The sequence below is a fragment of the Buteo buteo genome, chromosome 3 (assembly GCF_964188355.1).
Source record: "Buteo buteo chromosome 3, bButBut1.hap1.1, whole genome shotgun sequence".
Taxonomy (NCBI): domain Eukaryota; kingdom Metazoa; phylum Chordata; class Aves; order Accipitriformes; family Accipitridae; genus Buteo; species Buteo buteo.
This window is the reverse complement of record NC_134173.1, coordinates 56,588,711-56,605,506: the sequence shown is the minus strand read 5'-3', so window position 1 is coordinate 56,605,506 and position 16,796 is coordinate 56,588,711. Positions and strand designations below refer to the sequence as shown.

Sequence of the window (16,796 nt, the reverse complement as noted above, 5' to 3'; positions counted from 1 at the left end):
TGTGGAAGGATCTCATTGGAAATCTGTCAAGAGAAGTCAGACAAATATCTGCCAAGTTCACATGATCCATCCTGAGGACAGTCTAAATGATGTATCAGAACATTTCATTAGGAGATGAAGCCTTCCTCCTAATGCACTTTTTCTATATTTCTAAGTATGTAGACAAAATGACTTAATTATCTGTCCTGATTGCCTTTTATAATCAGATGAAATTAATACAGAAATTATTCTATCTCATTACTGGCAACACAATTTAATTTGTTATAAAAAAACAATAAAAATATGTGAGCTTACTGAAGACAAAATTTTAAAATTACCTTAACAAAATCCAAGGCAGTTTGAGAGATTTACACATAATCTCAATTACTTTAATCATCAGGAAATAGAAGATTATTTTATACTTTATCAATCAAAAACTTTTTTTTTTTTTTTTTTTTTTTTGGAGTCCATTATTTAAGCCTACCTTTCAATCTTGGACAAAGAAATATATAACATTTATACCATTGTCTCCTACCTTCCAAAAGATTAAGATAATATTTGCAGATTGCATGGTATTTGCAATTAATGTATTACAGAAAAAAATAGATTTATTGAAATAAATTATACTGAAAAATTAATAATTATTAAATTATTGTATTGGTTTACAAAATATGTGTTTCCACAAAAGATGAGCATAAGATGTCTTGAGTATTGTCATGAATATACTACAAGTATCTGTCAGAATCTGAGACATGTATCAGATGTGAACGTTTTATCTAAAATGTTGAATAAACTGATATCAGAACTGTTTTCCATGATTATCTCAGTTTTGCTGAATTTTTTACTCTATGATCCAACTTTTTAAAAATTCAGATTGCTGTTTTACCTGTTATACAATAAACACCAGTATACTAGCTGTAACTCTATATTGTTAGTGCATTTAATTTTTTCCTAAAAATATTTTGACATTTGTATGCAAATCTATATATGCATATACATAATATATGTGCCTATGTATAACAGATAATTAAGATTTAAAAGCTCCATAATATATTGTATTTACTGTTCTAACACTAATTTTACAATATTCTTTACAGAAGATCCTGGGCAAGCAGAAAAGAAACAAACCCTTGCTCTAACTTGTAATAATTGGTGTCTCAATATTAGCATCACTAAATCACTAGATATACTTCCCTGTCTCCAATACAGAGACTCAGTCCTCCAGTCAAACAATTGTACTTTCATGAGTCTGTTAGTAGAAATGTGGCATGTATTAACTTAAAAGCCATAGTCACAAATCCGTCTGCAAATGGAAATTATTTAAATGAGGACAGATGTCTTAAAAGCCCTTAAAGTAGATATCATTACCTCCTTAAAGGAAATCGGTTTCAGTAACTATGTGATTTGGATGCATAAGCAATGAATAAGAGATACAGAGTTTAGGAGAAGCTTGTTACTGAACTTTTAACTCCATACCTTATTTGACCGTAAAGACACTCTTCCTCCACAGCGCGCACAGAATTTAGTTTGGCAATATGAACAGTTATGGCCACAGCCATCAGCAAATTTTGTTTTGTGGCAGATGCCACAGGTTGGGGCATCACCCTTCTGCTCCTGCTGCTGCTGTGATTCTTCACCCATCTTCTTCACTTGCTCCTTATACATTTCAAACTGCTGATGTAATTTTCTGCAGAAGAGAAGAGATCATTAACAGTTGTTTTATTTAAGCCCACAAATACTTTGCATGACTAAATTGCAATCAATTTCAAAACACGAATCAGAGAGAAATACTGTAGTAAAGCAAATACATGTAATTTATGATGCTCCAGAAGTATAACATTCAAGAATTACTTCTTTTTCATCATAACTAAACTTTAGGAGGAGGCCCAATGCTGATAACATGCAGCACACAGTCCAGCTGTTACAAAGAGAAGTAACTTGCCCTTAGGATGTGACCAGCTGTAAATTACATCAGTAGGAAATGGGCTGAGTGATCCAAGAGCCCATGGCACTAGACAATAAGCTAGTTAATATCAGATTAAAAAAAAAAAAATCTACTTTATTCTTCCAAGTGTACTTTTACCTAATTCCACCAGACAGATGCAAGTATCTTATCTTGATATAGCTTATTTTCATTTATCCAACAGTACTGCACAAAATAATGATTCTAAAATGCTTTTTTAATCACTTTTCAAGCACTGGGTGCAAGCTTGTAACAAGTTACCTCAACTTAACAAGTTGTTATAAATCATTTAAGCCATTCATATCATTATATAGGTACCACCATCTCGTGCCAAATATAAGGTAGAAGACTACCTTAGGTGTAAAATCCAGGGACAGTAGTTCAAGATACACACACATTTTACCTCCCATTTCCAGTGGACTAGGAACACATTCATAGTCAGCTGCCATGTGCATACAGAACTGCAATGATTCTTTCAGGCATGCTACTTCATTCGTATTTCTGAGCCCACAATAATCAAATCTCCATATATGATAGTTAAAACTCTCTCACTATGACCAAAATTACAGACTCATTTCACGTTCTACAAGGGCAGTTTTTTTCTCAAAGCCCCTATTTCTGAAGGTAAATTATGTCATGGAAAATTTCATTTTCATTGTAAAAAGTTGTAATGTATAGCTCCGGTAGTTGCTGAAAAAAGCTGGAAAATGTGACATTGTACTATAATCTCTTACAATATGCTAAGAGAAAACAAAAAGAACTTTGATTTCTTTTTTGTTTTTATCTTTGTGATTTAAAGGTGTCTGAACAGTGATCTTTAAATTCTTAGCATGGAATTCCACTCACATAATTTTGCAAATAGAGACTGTAAATTTTAGCAATCTAAAAATTATTAATCTAATTTAAGCAGGTTTTTTAGCTCCCTGTACAGGCACAAGCAAAACCCCCAAAATGAAGCATTTTCTATGAAGCATTAATATGGTATACTAAGCCAAAAAAGTAAAAGTGCCAGAGAGATTTATTTTTCTTTAGAATTATCCTTCCAGAGATTCTTGAGATGAGATTATTAAAAAACACACATGAAGGCTAGGATAGAACAAAGAATAACCTCCTGGAAAAAAACTAAATCCAGGAGACCAACTTCCTTAATGCAGAAATATATCCTTTATATAGTACAGATAAAAATTAATGATACAAAATTATTTCATCAGAAGTGTCAGAGGCTCTTACCAAAATAAATATTACACTGAGTCAGTTAAAAATTATCTCAAACAATTATTTGCCATGGATATTCACACACATGGTAAGAACTGTTGGGATTTGCTTTGTTTTTTCAGGAAAACTCCCCTAAGAATGTACTTCACATTATACCATAGAGGAGTTGTAGGAACAAACAGGCAGCTCCCTCTCTTCATCAGGCAAGACAGGAGGCTGCAGGCATGCCTCTTCTTCTGTGTACCAAAATGCTGCCTCGAGCTCTCAACTGCCACTGACCTTTTTCCAGAAAGAGGGAAAGCAGGGCTACTTCTGTTGCTTATGTGTCATTTTTCTAATCTACCTGCTCTTGTCACTTGACTTCAATTCCAAGTCCTCAGGACATGCTGTCCTCAGGACATAGCAGTTGCATGTTTTTCTCTTGCTTTCAGCCCTTCTTCCCTGTGTGTGCAAGCCTTCTGGCCTGTAGCAGAGCAGGGAGAGAGGTCATGTCTCTGGCCTCCACAGGAAGGACGTGAGGGTCACCATTGCCCTAACAGGCATTTGTGGCTTCCTCTGCCTTCTCACTGGTTCAGAAAGAGCTCACTGCTGACGGTTCTTTCAGGACATGAGTTACTAGTTAGAAACAGCTGAATGAAGTTGAGAGCAAAAATCGGAAATCTGGAAACCTGGCACATTTCAAGGTTTTACACTGACAACAGTTTATAATTGGTAGTTGGTAGTCTGGCCCATTTCCATCAATAACACATGTAATCTCTAAGACCTTGCTTGCCTTTTAATTTTGCCAAATACTGTGTTCTTCATTTAAAGCATATTATCTATGCTGAACTTCAAGTTTATTTTAGGTTACATTCAGTCTTGTGGCTTCCTTATAATCTACAGCCTTCGTTTGTACGATTAGTTGCTTACCAGTCTCACTGATGCATAAAAAGCACAAGCCTTTTGCCAGTTCTTAAGCCTCATGCATCGAAATAATTTCTCTTTTGTTTCCTCTTGGGCACAAGAATCTATGTAAAGGTCACAACTTTTACCTCAAAGTATAAACTTTTCAAGGTTATAGAGAGTAGTTTGCTAAAATCCTTGTTCTAGTAGCAAACAACTTATAGTCTGCCAAAATAGCTCATTATTACATCTCTTTCTGTTTCAAGAAAAATATTACATGTATGGATAGCTGTCTGAAAAAATAAAACATAGAAGACAAAAATCTGTTAAATAATCAGTTACACACAATATGTTTTACTTACTGATCAGAACCACTTGAGATGAATATGCATACTTCAAACAAAATACAAAGTATTCTTTTTAGAAAGTCCACAAAAAACCTTTCTGATCTATATAGATTAGTAATTATCTTTTATCATCTAGCCTGCAAGGATTTAAGACAAAAACTAAACTAATAACGTGCAGCAATAATTAGGTGTTTAGAATAGCACAGTATTTCAAACACATTTAGTAAAAATTGTATAACATTTTTCAGAAAACGCAATGCAAATAGAACTCCATTTTGTTTAAGTTGTCTTCACTCACATCTCTACCCGGAACATTGCTGCCTGAGAGGGCTCAGGAGTTCAGTTACCAGAGAACTGAAAGTACCAAGGCAAACTTCAGGGCCTGGAGCTGAACTCAGGTATCCCAAGGCTACAATTCCCACTCCCTATACTCCAGTGAGTTACTCTGCTAATGCAAGTGGCCAAGACCTCTGCTGTGAGACTGAACACATAAGGCTCTGCAGATGAGCTGCATTTTTAGGCCAAAATGCTTATCCATAATACAAATCTTATTCTTAGGCATGACAGGGGTTTTTTGGTTGTAAACTGGTTTGGGTTTGTGTGGCAGGGTTTTTGGTAGCGGGGGAGGGGCTTCAGGGGCGGCTCCTGTGAGAAGCTGCTAGAAGCTTCCCTGGCTCCAAGTCAGACCCGCCTCTGGCCCAGGCTGAGCCCATCAGCGACGGTGGTAGCACCTCTGGGAGAACAGATTTCAGAAGGGGAACCGGCAGTGAGTAGGGGATCGGAGTGTGAGAGGAACCCCTCTGCAGACACCGAGGTCAGTCAGGAAGGCGGGGAGGAGGAGCGGGGGAGGAGGGGATGCCCCTGCAGCCCTGGTGAGACGGCAGGCTGTGTCCCCCAGACCGTGGAGGGGAGCGGGGGAGCAGAGGCCCCCGAAGGTGGCCGGGACTCCATGGGAAAGCCCACGCTGGAGCAGCCTGTGCCTGAAGATCGGCCCGCGGAAAGGACCCACGCCAGGGAAGTTCGGGAAGAACTGCAGCCTGCGGAAAGGACTCATGTTGCAGAAGTTGGTGAAGGACTGTCTCCCGTGGGAGGGACCCCACGGTGGAGCAGGGGAAGAGTGCGAGGAGTGCTGCCCCTGAGGAGGAAGGAGCAGCAGAGACAACGTGTGACGAACTGACCGCAACCCCCATTCCGCATCCCCCTGCGCTGCCAGGGAGAGGAGGGAGAGCTGGGGGGAAGGTGTTCTAAGGTTTGGGTTTACTTCTCATTATCCTTGTTTTGATTTGATTTGTAGTAAATTAAATTGATTTTGTTTCTTCCCTAAGTTGAGCCTGTATTTTGCCTGTGACCATAAGTGGTGAGTGATCCCTCCCAGTCTTTGTCTTAACCCTCGAGCTTTTCTTTATATTTTTTCATCATCCCAATTGGGGCTGGGGGGGAGGAGTGAGTGAGCAGCTTTGAGGTGCTTTGTTACCAACTGGGCTTAAACCATGACAGGCACCCAACACGGGTAATTACATCAAATGATGCAGTAAGAGATCATTTAAGTAGAAAACTCAGCAATGCATATCTACAACCCTTATATATGTGTATTTTGACAATGGCCTCAAAAGCAGATGCCATCTATCTGTACTGATGCAAAATCTCTCTCCTTTTTCCACAGTTTCCAAAAATACAAGTATCCACTTTAATAGCTGCTATAAATTTTAGAGGTAAAGGAGAAGCTGGTATGAGTTTATGCAAAGACCTAATGATAATGAAAAGTTAGGCTGGAAAACTGATATTTAAGTTCTGCTCACTTTCATCTCTTGTGAGAATGAGTTTCCTGAATCACATTCATATCTTCTGGAAGTTACAGTAGTGAAGTTCATGAGGCTTATATGACTAGTCAAGAGTTTTTTTGTACTATAAAACATCGTAACCGAGACAGCTGCACAGAGGACTTCTCAGTGTCAAAAGCAACTGTTTGCAAGAGCTTGGATTGCTCTACCAAGGTCAAGAAATAGTTTCTATTGGAATACTCACTTTGTTCTGGAATGGAGTAAATTTAATTCTGCTTATTCTTGGTGCCACACACGTTTCTGGAAATGAGAAACTCAATACCAACCAAAAAGCAGCAATCCATGGTCCTCTCATGATCTATGAGCTACTGCCGAAGGCCAGTAAGAAAAGCAAGTTCAGTAGTCTGGGGTCTCTTATTGTGCAGAAGTTTTTATTTTCCCCTGTCCTCCAGAAATGCCCACAAAACTTTCAGCATTTTACCAAAAAAAATCCTTAATACTGACAAGAAGTTCCAAAGCCTTTCCTGCCTTCCAAAAGTTCACTTAAATGTTTCTGAAATTTCCAAAGCTGCTTAAAATCTGCCATTAGAAGGGCAACTATTAAGCAAGTATCCAGGATATTGAGGCCAGATGTAAGTGTAGCAGCCACTTCTCATTTCCTGCCTACACTTCTCTCAAAGCCCTATTACTGATTGTAGCCTGTGCTTCATTTCCTATTTCCCAGCATGAAGCACGGATGTGGCTGGAATCCAGGCTTCAAAAAAGTTTGTTCGCTTTCAGTTCTGCCAAGTCCATTCATTCAATAGTTTTTCTGCCTGGTCGCAATGACTATGTGGTAACATACAATGTTCTTCCCTGTACAGTATTAAACACTTAATGCTTTCTACTTTTACAATAGTGCTAGCTAACCTGCCACCAAATGCAGCCACTTCTCTTCTGAATGGATACCATTCTTATATATATAATCCCATGTGTTGGTAGAGTTTAGGAAACAACTGGCTGAGCATCAGCTTTGCTGATAAGAAACCCTGGAAAATAGGGTGGAAACCAGGCTATGAGCCAGTGGTGTGTGTGTTCTCATTATAAATTGGACAAATTAGATATGGGGCTACATTATCAAGAGTATGAGCAGCAGATAATGGGAAGTTATTTTACCCCTTTAGCTGGCACTGGCAAGGCTGCACCTGGAATAATGTGTCCAGATTGCGGTCCACCAGTTCATGAGGTATGTTGACAAACTGGACAAGACCAGTTTGTCAACAACAACAAAAATGGGTGGGGTCCTAAAGCATGTAGTCTGCAAGGTGGGAATACAGGAGCCGGGTTTGTTCAATGCAGTGAAGAGGAATGGACTATGGAGTGATCCAACACCTGCCTGAAACTAGCTATCGAATGTAAAAATTACCTGAAGAAATTACAGAACCAAATTCTTCCTGGTAGCCGCAAATCCAAAACAAGGAGCAAAAGGCACTATAATGGTATATTGGGAAGTTCAGGTTGGACATTAGGAGAAGTTTTTTCACTAGAAGGGCAGTGCAGCGCTAGAACATGTTGTCCTGAGAGGCTGTGGGATTGCCATCCCTGTAGGTTTTCAAAACTTGCCTAGACAAAGCTCCAGCTGCCCTGATCTAGTATTGGCAATAGCCATGCTTTGAGTGGGAGGTTGGTTCAGAGATACGCTTCAAAGAGCATTTCTATTATTATATACTTGGTAATGGTTTAGTGGAATAAGACAAGAAATATGAAGTATAAACTCAAGCAGAAACATAGGGAAAAGTATTCAACAACAATTATTTGGCTGAGCAGTGCTGAAAAAAAAAGTGACTTATTACCAATAGAAAAAAACCAGCCCTTCATGCTTTTTATAAACTACTGTGAAAATAGTTAACTAAAAGTTTGACCAATGACCTCACATATATTTTCAGCTCCATGTAATGCAATGGGCAGCAAAACTTTGAGTTTATGCTTTCATACTGATGTGTGGAAGCTATAAAAAAAGCAATTAAAAAAAAAAAACACAAAACAAACCTATGTTCAGTAATGCAAAACAGAACTTTTCTTAATTGCAAAATGCCAGCTTTGCCAGTATTCAACTGAAATGAGAAATGGCATAACATAAAACTCCTCTTCAGAAGACCATGATTCTGCTTTAAGTCTAGCAGATAAAGAAAAATTATTAAGCAATTAAAGACTCAAGCCTAACTTCAAACAAGAACCTCACATCCAATTCTGTTTAAAATTAATGGATTATCATACCCAGGCAGATAACACAACTACAGTCTTGATGCCATTCACAATTCAGAGTTTGCAGCTTTCATATCAGTGAAAATGAAATATTGACAGAAACTAGACGTCAGCAGAGATCTAATCCACAGCACTTTAACTTTCTCACTGGCAAAGAAACCTCTACTGCCTCATTAGAACTGATGTACTATTTTAATGGTCTGGTTTCCTCAAATAAACAATAATTAACTATTTTCCACTGTCAGTAGGTTTAACTTCAGAGCCATCTACCTAAGTGAAATGTCTAAGCTTAAACTTTAGTTAAAAAAAACTACCAAAAATATTTAGAGAATGCAAACCGAAAAGGGTTAAACCCCACAACGGTAGAGTAAAAATGCTACTTTTTAATCTATGCCCCAGAATTCACAATAACTGGGAGAAATCTCAGATATTGAAAAGAGCTAGTCAGAATTTTCTAATTAAATGTCTTTTCATTTGATGCACGCACTTTGATTTCCTGCTGTAAGTACCAGTTTTGTCTAAACTTTCACTAACTTTTTTTTTTTTTTAAATCTCAGATATTATATCCAGAAAACAGAAGATACCATCAGAAAATCCAATTCATTTGGGTATTTACTTGAAATGTAAGAGACCTAGAGTTTAGTTTCTACTTGCCTTGAATACCAGTCTTCCACAATCTATGCAGGAACAGCAACTCCCAAGCTTATCTCAAAACTGTGTATAGTCTTTCCTATGGGAGTTGTTGCACTTCGTATAAATAATCTGAATATTTTTAATCTGTTCAAGTGAAGAATGTAGGGGAAAATGAACTCCACACTGTTTTTTTCAGGTGGGAAATACATTTTTTTCCCAACTCTAAAACAAAAGTTAACAGATACAGAGATTTTTGCTAGCTGTCCTGGGTTCAGCTGGGATAGAGTTAACTTTTACAGGAACCTGGGAGGGGGCACAGCCAGGAGAGCTGACCTGAACTAGCCAAGGAGCTATTCCATACTATGTGACATCATACTCAGTATATAAATGGGGAGCGGGCTAGGGGGTGCTCTCAGCTTTCAGTAGGGGAAGTGGTGGAGCATCAGGTTCCAGGTGGTGAGCAGTTGCACTGTGCATCACTCATTTTGTATATTCTTTTATTAGTACCATTGTTGTTGTTGCAACTTCTCTTTTTATGCTGTTCCAGTAAAATGTCCTTATCTCAACTCACAAGGTTCCATTTTTTTCTCTTTTCTCCTTTCTGATTCTCCTCCACATCCCTCCAGAAGGGGGAAGGAAGTAGTGAGCGAACGGCTGCGTGGTCCTTTATTACAGACTGGGCTGAAACCACGACACTAGCTTTTTAAGTATTTTGTTTAGAACAAGAAGGTTAAATATAAGCCCTGTAATGACAATAACAGCAATGTTCAGGAGTGTCAAATAGTAAGATATTTTACTAAGTTTTTTTCTAAATGTAGAGTAAATCCTCCTGAAATTGTCAGTACAAATAATTCTGAATTTTTTAGCTTTTTCACCTATGTATGGTTTAAGTTGTTTTACAAATGGAGCTAACTGGAAAAAAACCACTATTTTCATGTTTCCCATTCTCTAAATTATTAAGGAATATGTACTTTAATTATTCTGTGATATTCATCAACCTGAAATAGGAACAGAGCAACAGTGATGAAATTTTAAGTGCAGAACATCTTTAAAGAGCCTACGAAATAGTCACAGAATAAGGAGGTCCTAAACATGGTGAAAGACTTACTTACAAAAGAAATTACCTCATTCACACTAAGAAAAATACTACCCGTCTCTCAGTCACAGAAGTATTTCTTTATCAATACAATACTCTTACTGAATTCACATGAAAAACACAAGGTGGCCAAAATCTGAATCCTAGGTTAAAAAGACACAGAGACAGTTAAAATAAGTTACTGCAGTTCACACATATGGGACATTATGTCTTCCGATAATTTCACTGGAAGAACTATTGTAAAAAACATATACTTTCATTCTAAGTGAGTAAATATACTCTAAATCTAAGTGAATTACACTGACTGTGCCTGAAATGCTGAAGAGAAGAAAAAGAGCTAAGAGCATGGAAAGAAAGGAGCATGGTTGCTAAATGATCTTGCCCTCGGTTGATACCAGTGCTGCTGCTCCCTTGTAACTCAAGTGGGAAAAGTCAACTACAGAAAGCTAATCAGCATCCAAAACTAAGATCTCTGTTTCAGTCTCTCCTTGTCATGCAAGGGAGCAGGGTAAAGACATCCTATTATGCCCTGACAGCATTTGCCTCACACTGGTGAATGCAACCAAAAATTCTCTGTTGGTGGGAACTTCATACAATCCGCTCTTGGAAGTAAAGGACATGGCCAAGATGAGGTCTTCAAGCTGCCCTGGCTCCATTCTCTCTTTTCCCCATTTACTAGGGCTTTCTGCAAAGGCTTCTAGTTCACACTTTACCACATTTTGTTCTCAGCTTATTTGACCTCCCTCACAAAATAGCAAATATTCCTCTCATTGCACTCTTCCCGATGTCATACTGAATTAATTAATTGATCTGGTATGACCCTAAATAAGTTTGCTACTACAGATGAAGTCATGTCAGTGAATCTAGTTTATTTTAATACATTCAGAAACTCAGTAAAAAAGGACAAGAAAAGATGTGGGGAAAAAAAATAAAACACCTCAGTTTTAATAACTGAGTAGGATATGACTCTGTGAATGAATCAACAGATTACACACCAGCTAGACAAAAAGTCTAGCTGGAACTGGCAGGATTACCTTACCTGTCTATGTATTGAATAAAACTGCAGCTTTTGTTCATTAACTTTGTTTATTAACAGCAGTGAGGCTGCTCTTCGCTGGCAAGGTAGCAGTGAACAATAGCCAAGTACAATAGTCCTGTGCAAGGCTACAAGAAAAAGTGAACATGGAGAAGATGAACATATGGCCAATTAAAGGCTGACCCAATTAATGTTACAATATTTCTGTGTGGTTTTAATGATATCAAGATAAAGCTAGACAATATATAAAGGAAAAAAGAATTAGGTAACTCCTGGCTGTACCTGTTACTTCCAGTTTTCCTCAGAACAGACAGATACTTGCTTCTACCTTTTCTGCAGCAGTTCAAGCTAACTACAAGATTAAATTGAGAAGTGGTATCTTTGTGACTAATTGTTTCTTCTTGTTTGTTAAAATTAATCTTTAACTGAATTGTTTATTGTATTTTTACAATCTGTAATATACAAAAAGCTATAAAGTCCCTATTAAGGTTTAAAGAGGCAGAACATAGTAACACATCCAATTCTTCTAGATCTGTTTCAACACTCTTTTTTAGCTATAATAAATAGAGGGGCATTTAAAAATAGAGAATACCACATTCGTCCAATAGTTTAACAATGGCCAAATCATTCAAAACTACCTAATTTCTCCATAACTGACAGTTATGAGACTAGCTGGCTATAAGTAAGCAAGGTTCCTTCATAACTCCAGACTGAAATTACTTTACACCTTTGGATATCTTCATACCCCTCTGTGTTTTATTTCAATGTAACTGAGAAGGTTTAATTATCCTTTTCTGAATCTTATTTAAACTCCTAACTTAACAACAGAAGTTTCCACAACTTTCATACAAATATTTTGGTGATTATACTGGGTTTTTTTTTCCTCATTCTCATTAGCTGCTTCTGTATTAGAAAAAAAAAAATCTATAAAAGAGCTTCTTTAAACCATTATGAGTCTATCAATTCCCATCATGTTTTTCTCATTTGTTTCTAAAATAAACATTCTTAGCTAATTTTTTCATTCTTTCTCCATAAAAATTCTTCATTATTATTCTAATATATTTTGCCACCTACTTCTGCACTTTTTCCACCTATACTGGAAATATCAGTAGGATTCCTTTTCTAATGTTTAAGCATCAAGCGGGTAAATTAAATCCATACTGTTACACACAATAGTGGTGGTTTTCCTTCTGCTCTTTACCTTTGTGACAAGGCCAACACTTCCCAGGTAACTTTAGGTCTCATTCAAAGTAAGATTAACCATGCCAGTTGTAACTGAAAAAGGGAATCTTCCAGTGCCTGACTCTCCAAGGAAACTCTCCAAGTCCATTCCACAACTGCATTCCCTCAATTAAAAATATTTTATCTCCAGTTCCATAGGCCTTGTCCTTGTGTTTGCAATCCACACTATCCCAAAGGGGTTGCTTTGGCAAAGTGCTGAAACTGTAAGTACTAATCCTCAGCTGACAATGAAGATCAGGAGCAAGCAGTTGAACTTCCAGTAAAAGTAGGCTACCAGGAAGTGTATGTGGCAAAGCACAAGACTATGATCTTTAAAGACAGGCATTTGTACTGTCATTTCATTTATTTTTCATCCCAGTTATAGTAAGTAAAAGAAATTACAAGATTACAGATTAAAAATTACAGATAAATATGGTCAATTTTTTCTTTACTAACTCATTACAGAACAAGATGTAAGCAGTCATTCTGTGTGCCTTACATATCCAGATATTGCTGCTGCTAAGCAGTTTGGACAAGTGGTAGTGGAGTTTTCAGAAACTATGCATAGGAGCAATGAGTCTTTCAGCATTCAGTGTCATATTGCTGATGAACAGCATCTGTCCTTAATTTCTATGACAGGAAAAATCTGTAGTATGTATGTTGCTATAAAATAGGCACAACAAATGTAGCATCATATACGTTTAGAATCATGATACTCTTGACTATCACCACTTGAGGTAGACTAGGTATCGGAAAACCCCAACCAGAACTCAAAATTTCTTAGACCTCTAAGTCAATCAGCCACAACAGACCCCCCCCAGGTAAAAAGGTAGAAAGAGTTAGAGCTCCTTGCTAAACCGAAGGGAAATAACATCTCCTGATTTACTCTGTAACAGAAAACTATTTTATAAACTAGAATTAGGATTGTTTTGCAGTTATTGCAGCACCCTTTTTATGTTATGAGCTTTATGCAAAAAATTAAGACTCCTATTCGGATATTTTCCATGCACAGTTGACACAGATGTACACAGACTTTCATCCCCTATACAAAAATTCTCACCTGAAATCTAAATCACTGAGGAATACACTTGGCTCTCATAAAAATTTTCTTTGACAGTCTATTTGTATCCTGTCATTCTACTTTTTATATTTAAAAAAATGCTGATTTTTATAGCTACTATTACATGTTTCTTCCTAATTCACTCACTTGATTGAAATGTTTTATAACAGAAATATTATATTAGTCTAAAAACATTAGAAATATAGCTGCATGTTGGCTATTACTACATTTTTTTCTGATACTGTTTGTGTTAGGAATTCAAATAAATATCAGTTTTAAGAAAGGTGGGTCACACCTATATACTTTTAAATTACTAGACCTTTATTTTTTAAACAGCCTAATTATTAAAAATATACAAATTACTGTTCTATCCAAATAATTCACACACAAAAAGTTTCACAGTTCATCTTATATTTGACTTGTTTTCATACATCATACTTTTATTTACTTTATACTAAATTTCATTTTAAAGGTATGCAATATTTACCAAATGTACCTTAAAAAGAGGTTAATTCAGTTGCTGGCAATTAAGCACATTGCAACATTATTACATTTATAAAGGGCATCTCCAGCAGAGATAATATTTCTTACAGTCACTCGGGTTACTTTATTTGCATCATCAGTTGACTTACAAAAGGTACCCATTAGCTTCACACCTGTAGTTTTAGAAAAGCCCAAAATAACTAAGTTACCGTGTTAAACTTTTTTATCCTTACTATGAAAGGCAAAATTACTTTTTCATTAGACAGTTACACACACCGATAAAATAAATACATCCTAAATAATAGGTCAGACTGTCTTGGCTCTGAAATGTAACACCTCCTGACTTTATAGTATCATGATTAAAGCGAGTTCATTCCACATTGTTTACAACATTCATGAGCATTTTCAATTATTAAGTAGCCCCTATCTTTTTACCTCTGTGACAGGATTGTTCCTATCTTGGTGATTTTCCTTTTTCAACAAACAGGAAATAAATTTGAGCAATGCTAGTAAAGCTAGTGTAAGCAAGTCTCAGTTGTGCTCACCATATCATTGTCTCAACTTCATCTAAGCAAACTACATCAACATGCTTGTTGCTGAATTATCACCACCAGAACTGCTGGTAGTATTTAGTTGTGGTGCATCTTGGTTTTGACTGTATCAGTATTCTTACTGTAAAAGTACTACCAGTAGAGCCATATAGCTAGCAGCACTATAGGGGGAGATCCTCTTGAAACAGTTTCCCAATTCTCAGAAGACTGTGATTTTCCATACTGTTCATATTTCAAAAGTAACAGGAAGTAGGGCCAAACCACAAATTATTTTCATAATGCTAATCTAACGTCTTCTAGAAACAAACAAAAGAAATGGGTCTTGAAACAGAAATTCAAATACAAAAAATAATTATGATTTTTTTAGGAGGAAGGAGCTCACAAATGGGGAGAGATGCTCTCACCTGCTGGAGAGACTTTTCATAAGTGCATGAACAAGGTGTGTAACAATTTTCCCCATACTAATTACATCTAAACCCGTGACTCCATAACTTCCCTTTCCTCAAAAAGTGCACTGAACTTAAACGTTACTTCTCAGAAGTAAAATATAATGTCAGTTTAGGTTGCAGCAGTATTTGTCCATTTTAGATAAACAGTATTTGATAATGATTGAAAAGATAAGAGATTTATGCCTCAAAAACTGTATAAGTAGTAGTTAATCTGATACCATTTCTGAGATATAATGCTTGAGTATTCCAAATGATTGGAGCTATGCAAAAACGCCCCAAAAAATCAGTGCCAGAGAGAAGATCAAAATTCAATCCTATATTTAAATCCTTTAACCTCTTAATTAAAGCTTATTAATTAACCATTAAGAGCTCAGAGCTACTGGGTATAAATGAGTGTTGTAAGAGAGTCACATCGGGCCACCAGTAGGCCTGCTGATCATGCTCTGCTGTTCATAATCCCATAGAGTGGAAGTATGCAGTAACAGCAGGCCCTGTAAACTAGCAGAGGGAGCAAGGACACTGTGACACTCAAAGGGCAGGAACCATCCCAGGGGCAGCTCTGTGATAATTTGTCTTCCTATAGCACTTGAACACTTTTCTCTCCCAAGAGTTTGATATCAGTTTATTAAAGCTTTCTGCTGGAGTACTTCTGTTTGGAAAAATGGTAAATATAAACAGATTCTACTCATATTTGGTTTAGCCTAATTGCACTTAAACAACTAGAACAAGTCTACTTCTGCTCTTCATCAACCAATTTTTTTCCTGTATAATAGTTCTCATGTTCATGCATTCTATTTTTTCATATTCTTGAGCAGGGTTCACAGATTACTATATTGCTATGTGATTATGTAAATTGCTAAGAAGTCTTTTTGTTTAAATACAAGATCTACGGCTGTAGCCCCTGAGTGAGTTCATCCCAGCTCAGATGTTCACTGCAAATCACATGTGGCAGACTCTGGCAGAAGGAAAACTTTACTTTAAAGTGTTGTTCTCCCTTTGCCCCTTCTCAGTGAGGTATCTTCAACTGCCATGGTGTGTTGGTTTTGGCTGGGATAGAGTTAATTTTCTTCATAGTAGCTAGTATGGGGCTGTGTTTTGGATTTGTGCTGAAAACAGTGTTGATAATGCAGAGATGTTTCTGTTACTGCTGAGCAGTGCTTGCACAGAGCCAAGGCCTTTTCTGCTCCTCACCCCACCCCACCAGCGAGGAGGCTGGGGGGGCACAAGGAGTTGGGAGGGGACACAACTGGGACAGCTGACCCCAACTGACCAAAGGGACATTCCAGACCATAGGACGTCATGCTCAGCATATAAAGCTGGGGGAAGAAGAAGGAAGGGGTGGATGTTCAGAGTGATGGTGTTTGTCTTCCCAAGTAACTGTTACGCATGATGGAGCCCTGCTTTCCTGGAGATGGCTGAACACCTGCCTGCCCATGGGAAGTTAGGAAGGAATTCCTTGTTTTGCTTTGCTTTGCCCACATCTTTTGCTTTACCTATTAAACTGCCTTTATCTCAAACCACGAGTTTTCTCACTTTTACTTTTCCAATTCTCTCCCCCATCCCGCTGCAGGGGGGGGAGTGAGCAAGCTGCTGTGTGGTGCTTAGCTGCCAGCTGGAGTTGAACTACGATACATGGCCTTTCAACAAATCTACTATCCTAAATTAAAGACATTGTGGACTATAATTTGAAGAAAGAAATATCTATCATCATTCCTACTGCAGAACATGGTCAATTCCACCTAAAGAAAATAAATCCAGATGTCCAAAATCAATCGCCATTCTTATTTTGCTTAAGTCTTTTGTATCCAGGATTGACCAGACATTACTATTCAAAGACGACACAATATCAATACTGA

The 16,796-nt window shown here is 37.3% G+C and overlaps 1 protein-coding gene across 26 annotated transcripts in view; it reads right to left on the bottom strand.

The window, feature by feature from the left end:
- The window catches only part of RIMS2 (regulating synaptic membrane exocytosis 2), a 489,382-nt gene that overhangs the window by 394,697 nt on the left and 77,889 nt on the right, over positions 1–16,796 (bottom strand). For all 26 annotated transcript variants that reach the window (XM_075023763.1, XM_075023771.1, XM_075023767.1 and 23 more), the window contains one exon: positions 1,456–1,666. In XM_075023763.1, the coding sequence (XP_074879864.1) occupies positions 1,456–1,666 (211 nt within the window). The remainder of the gene's footprint in view (positions 1–1,455; positions 1,667–16,796) is intronic.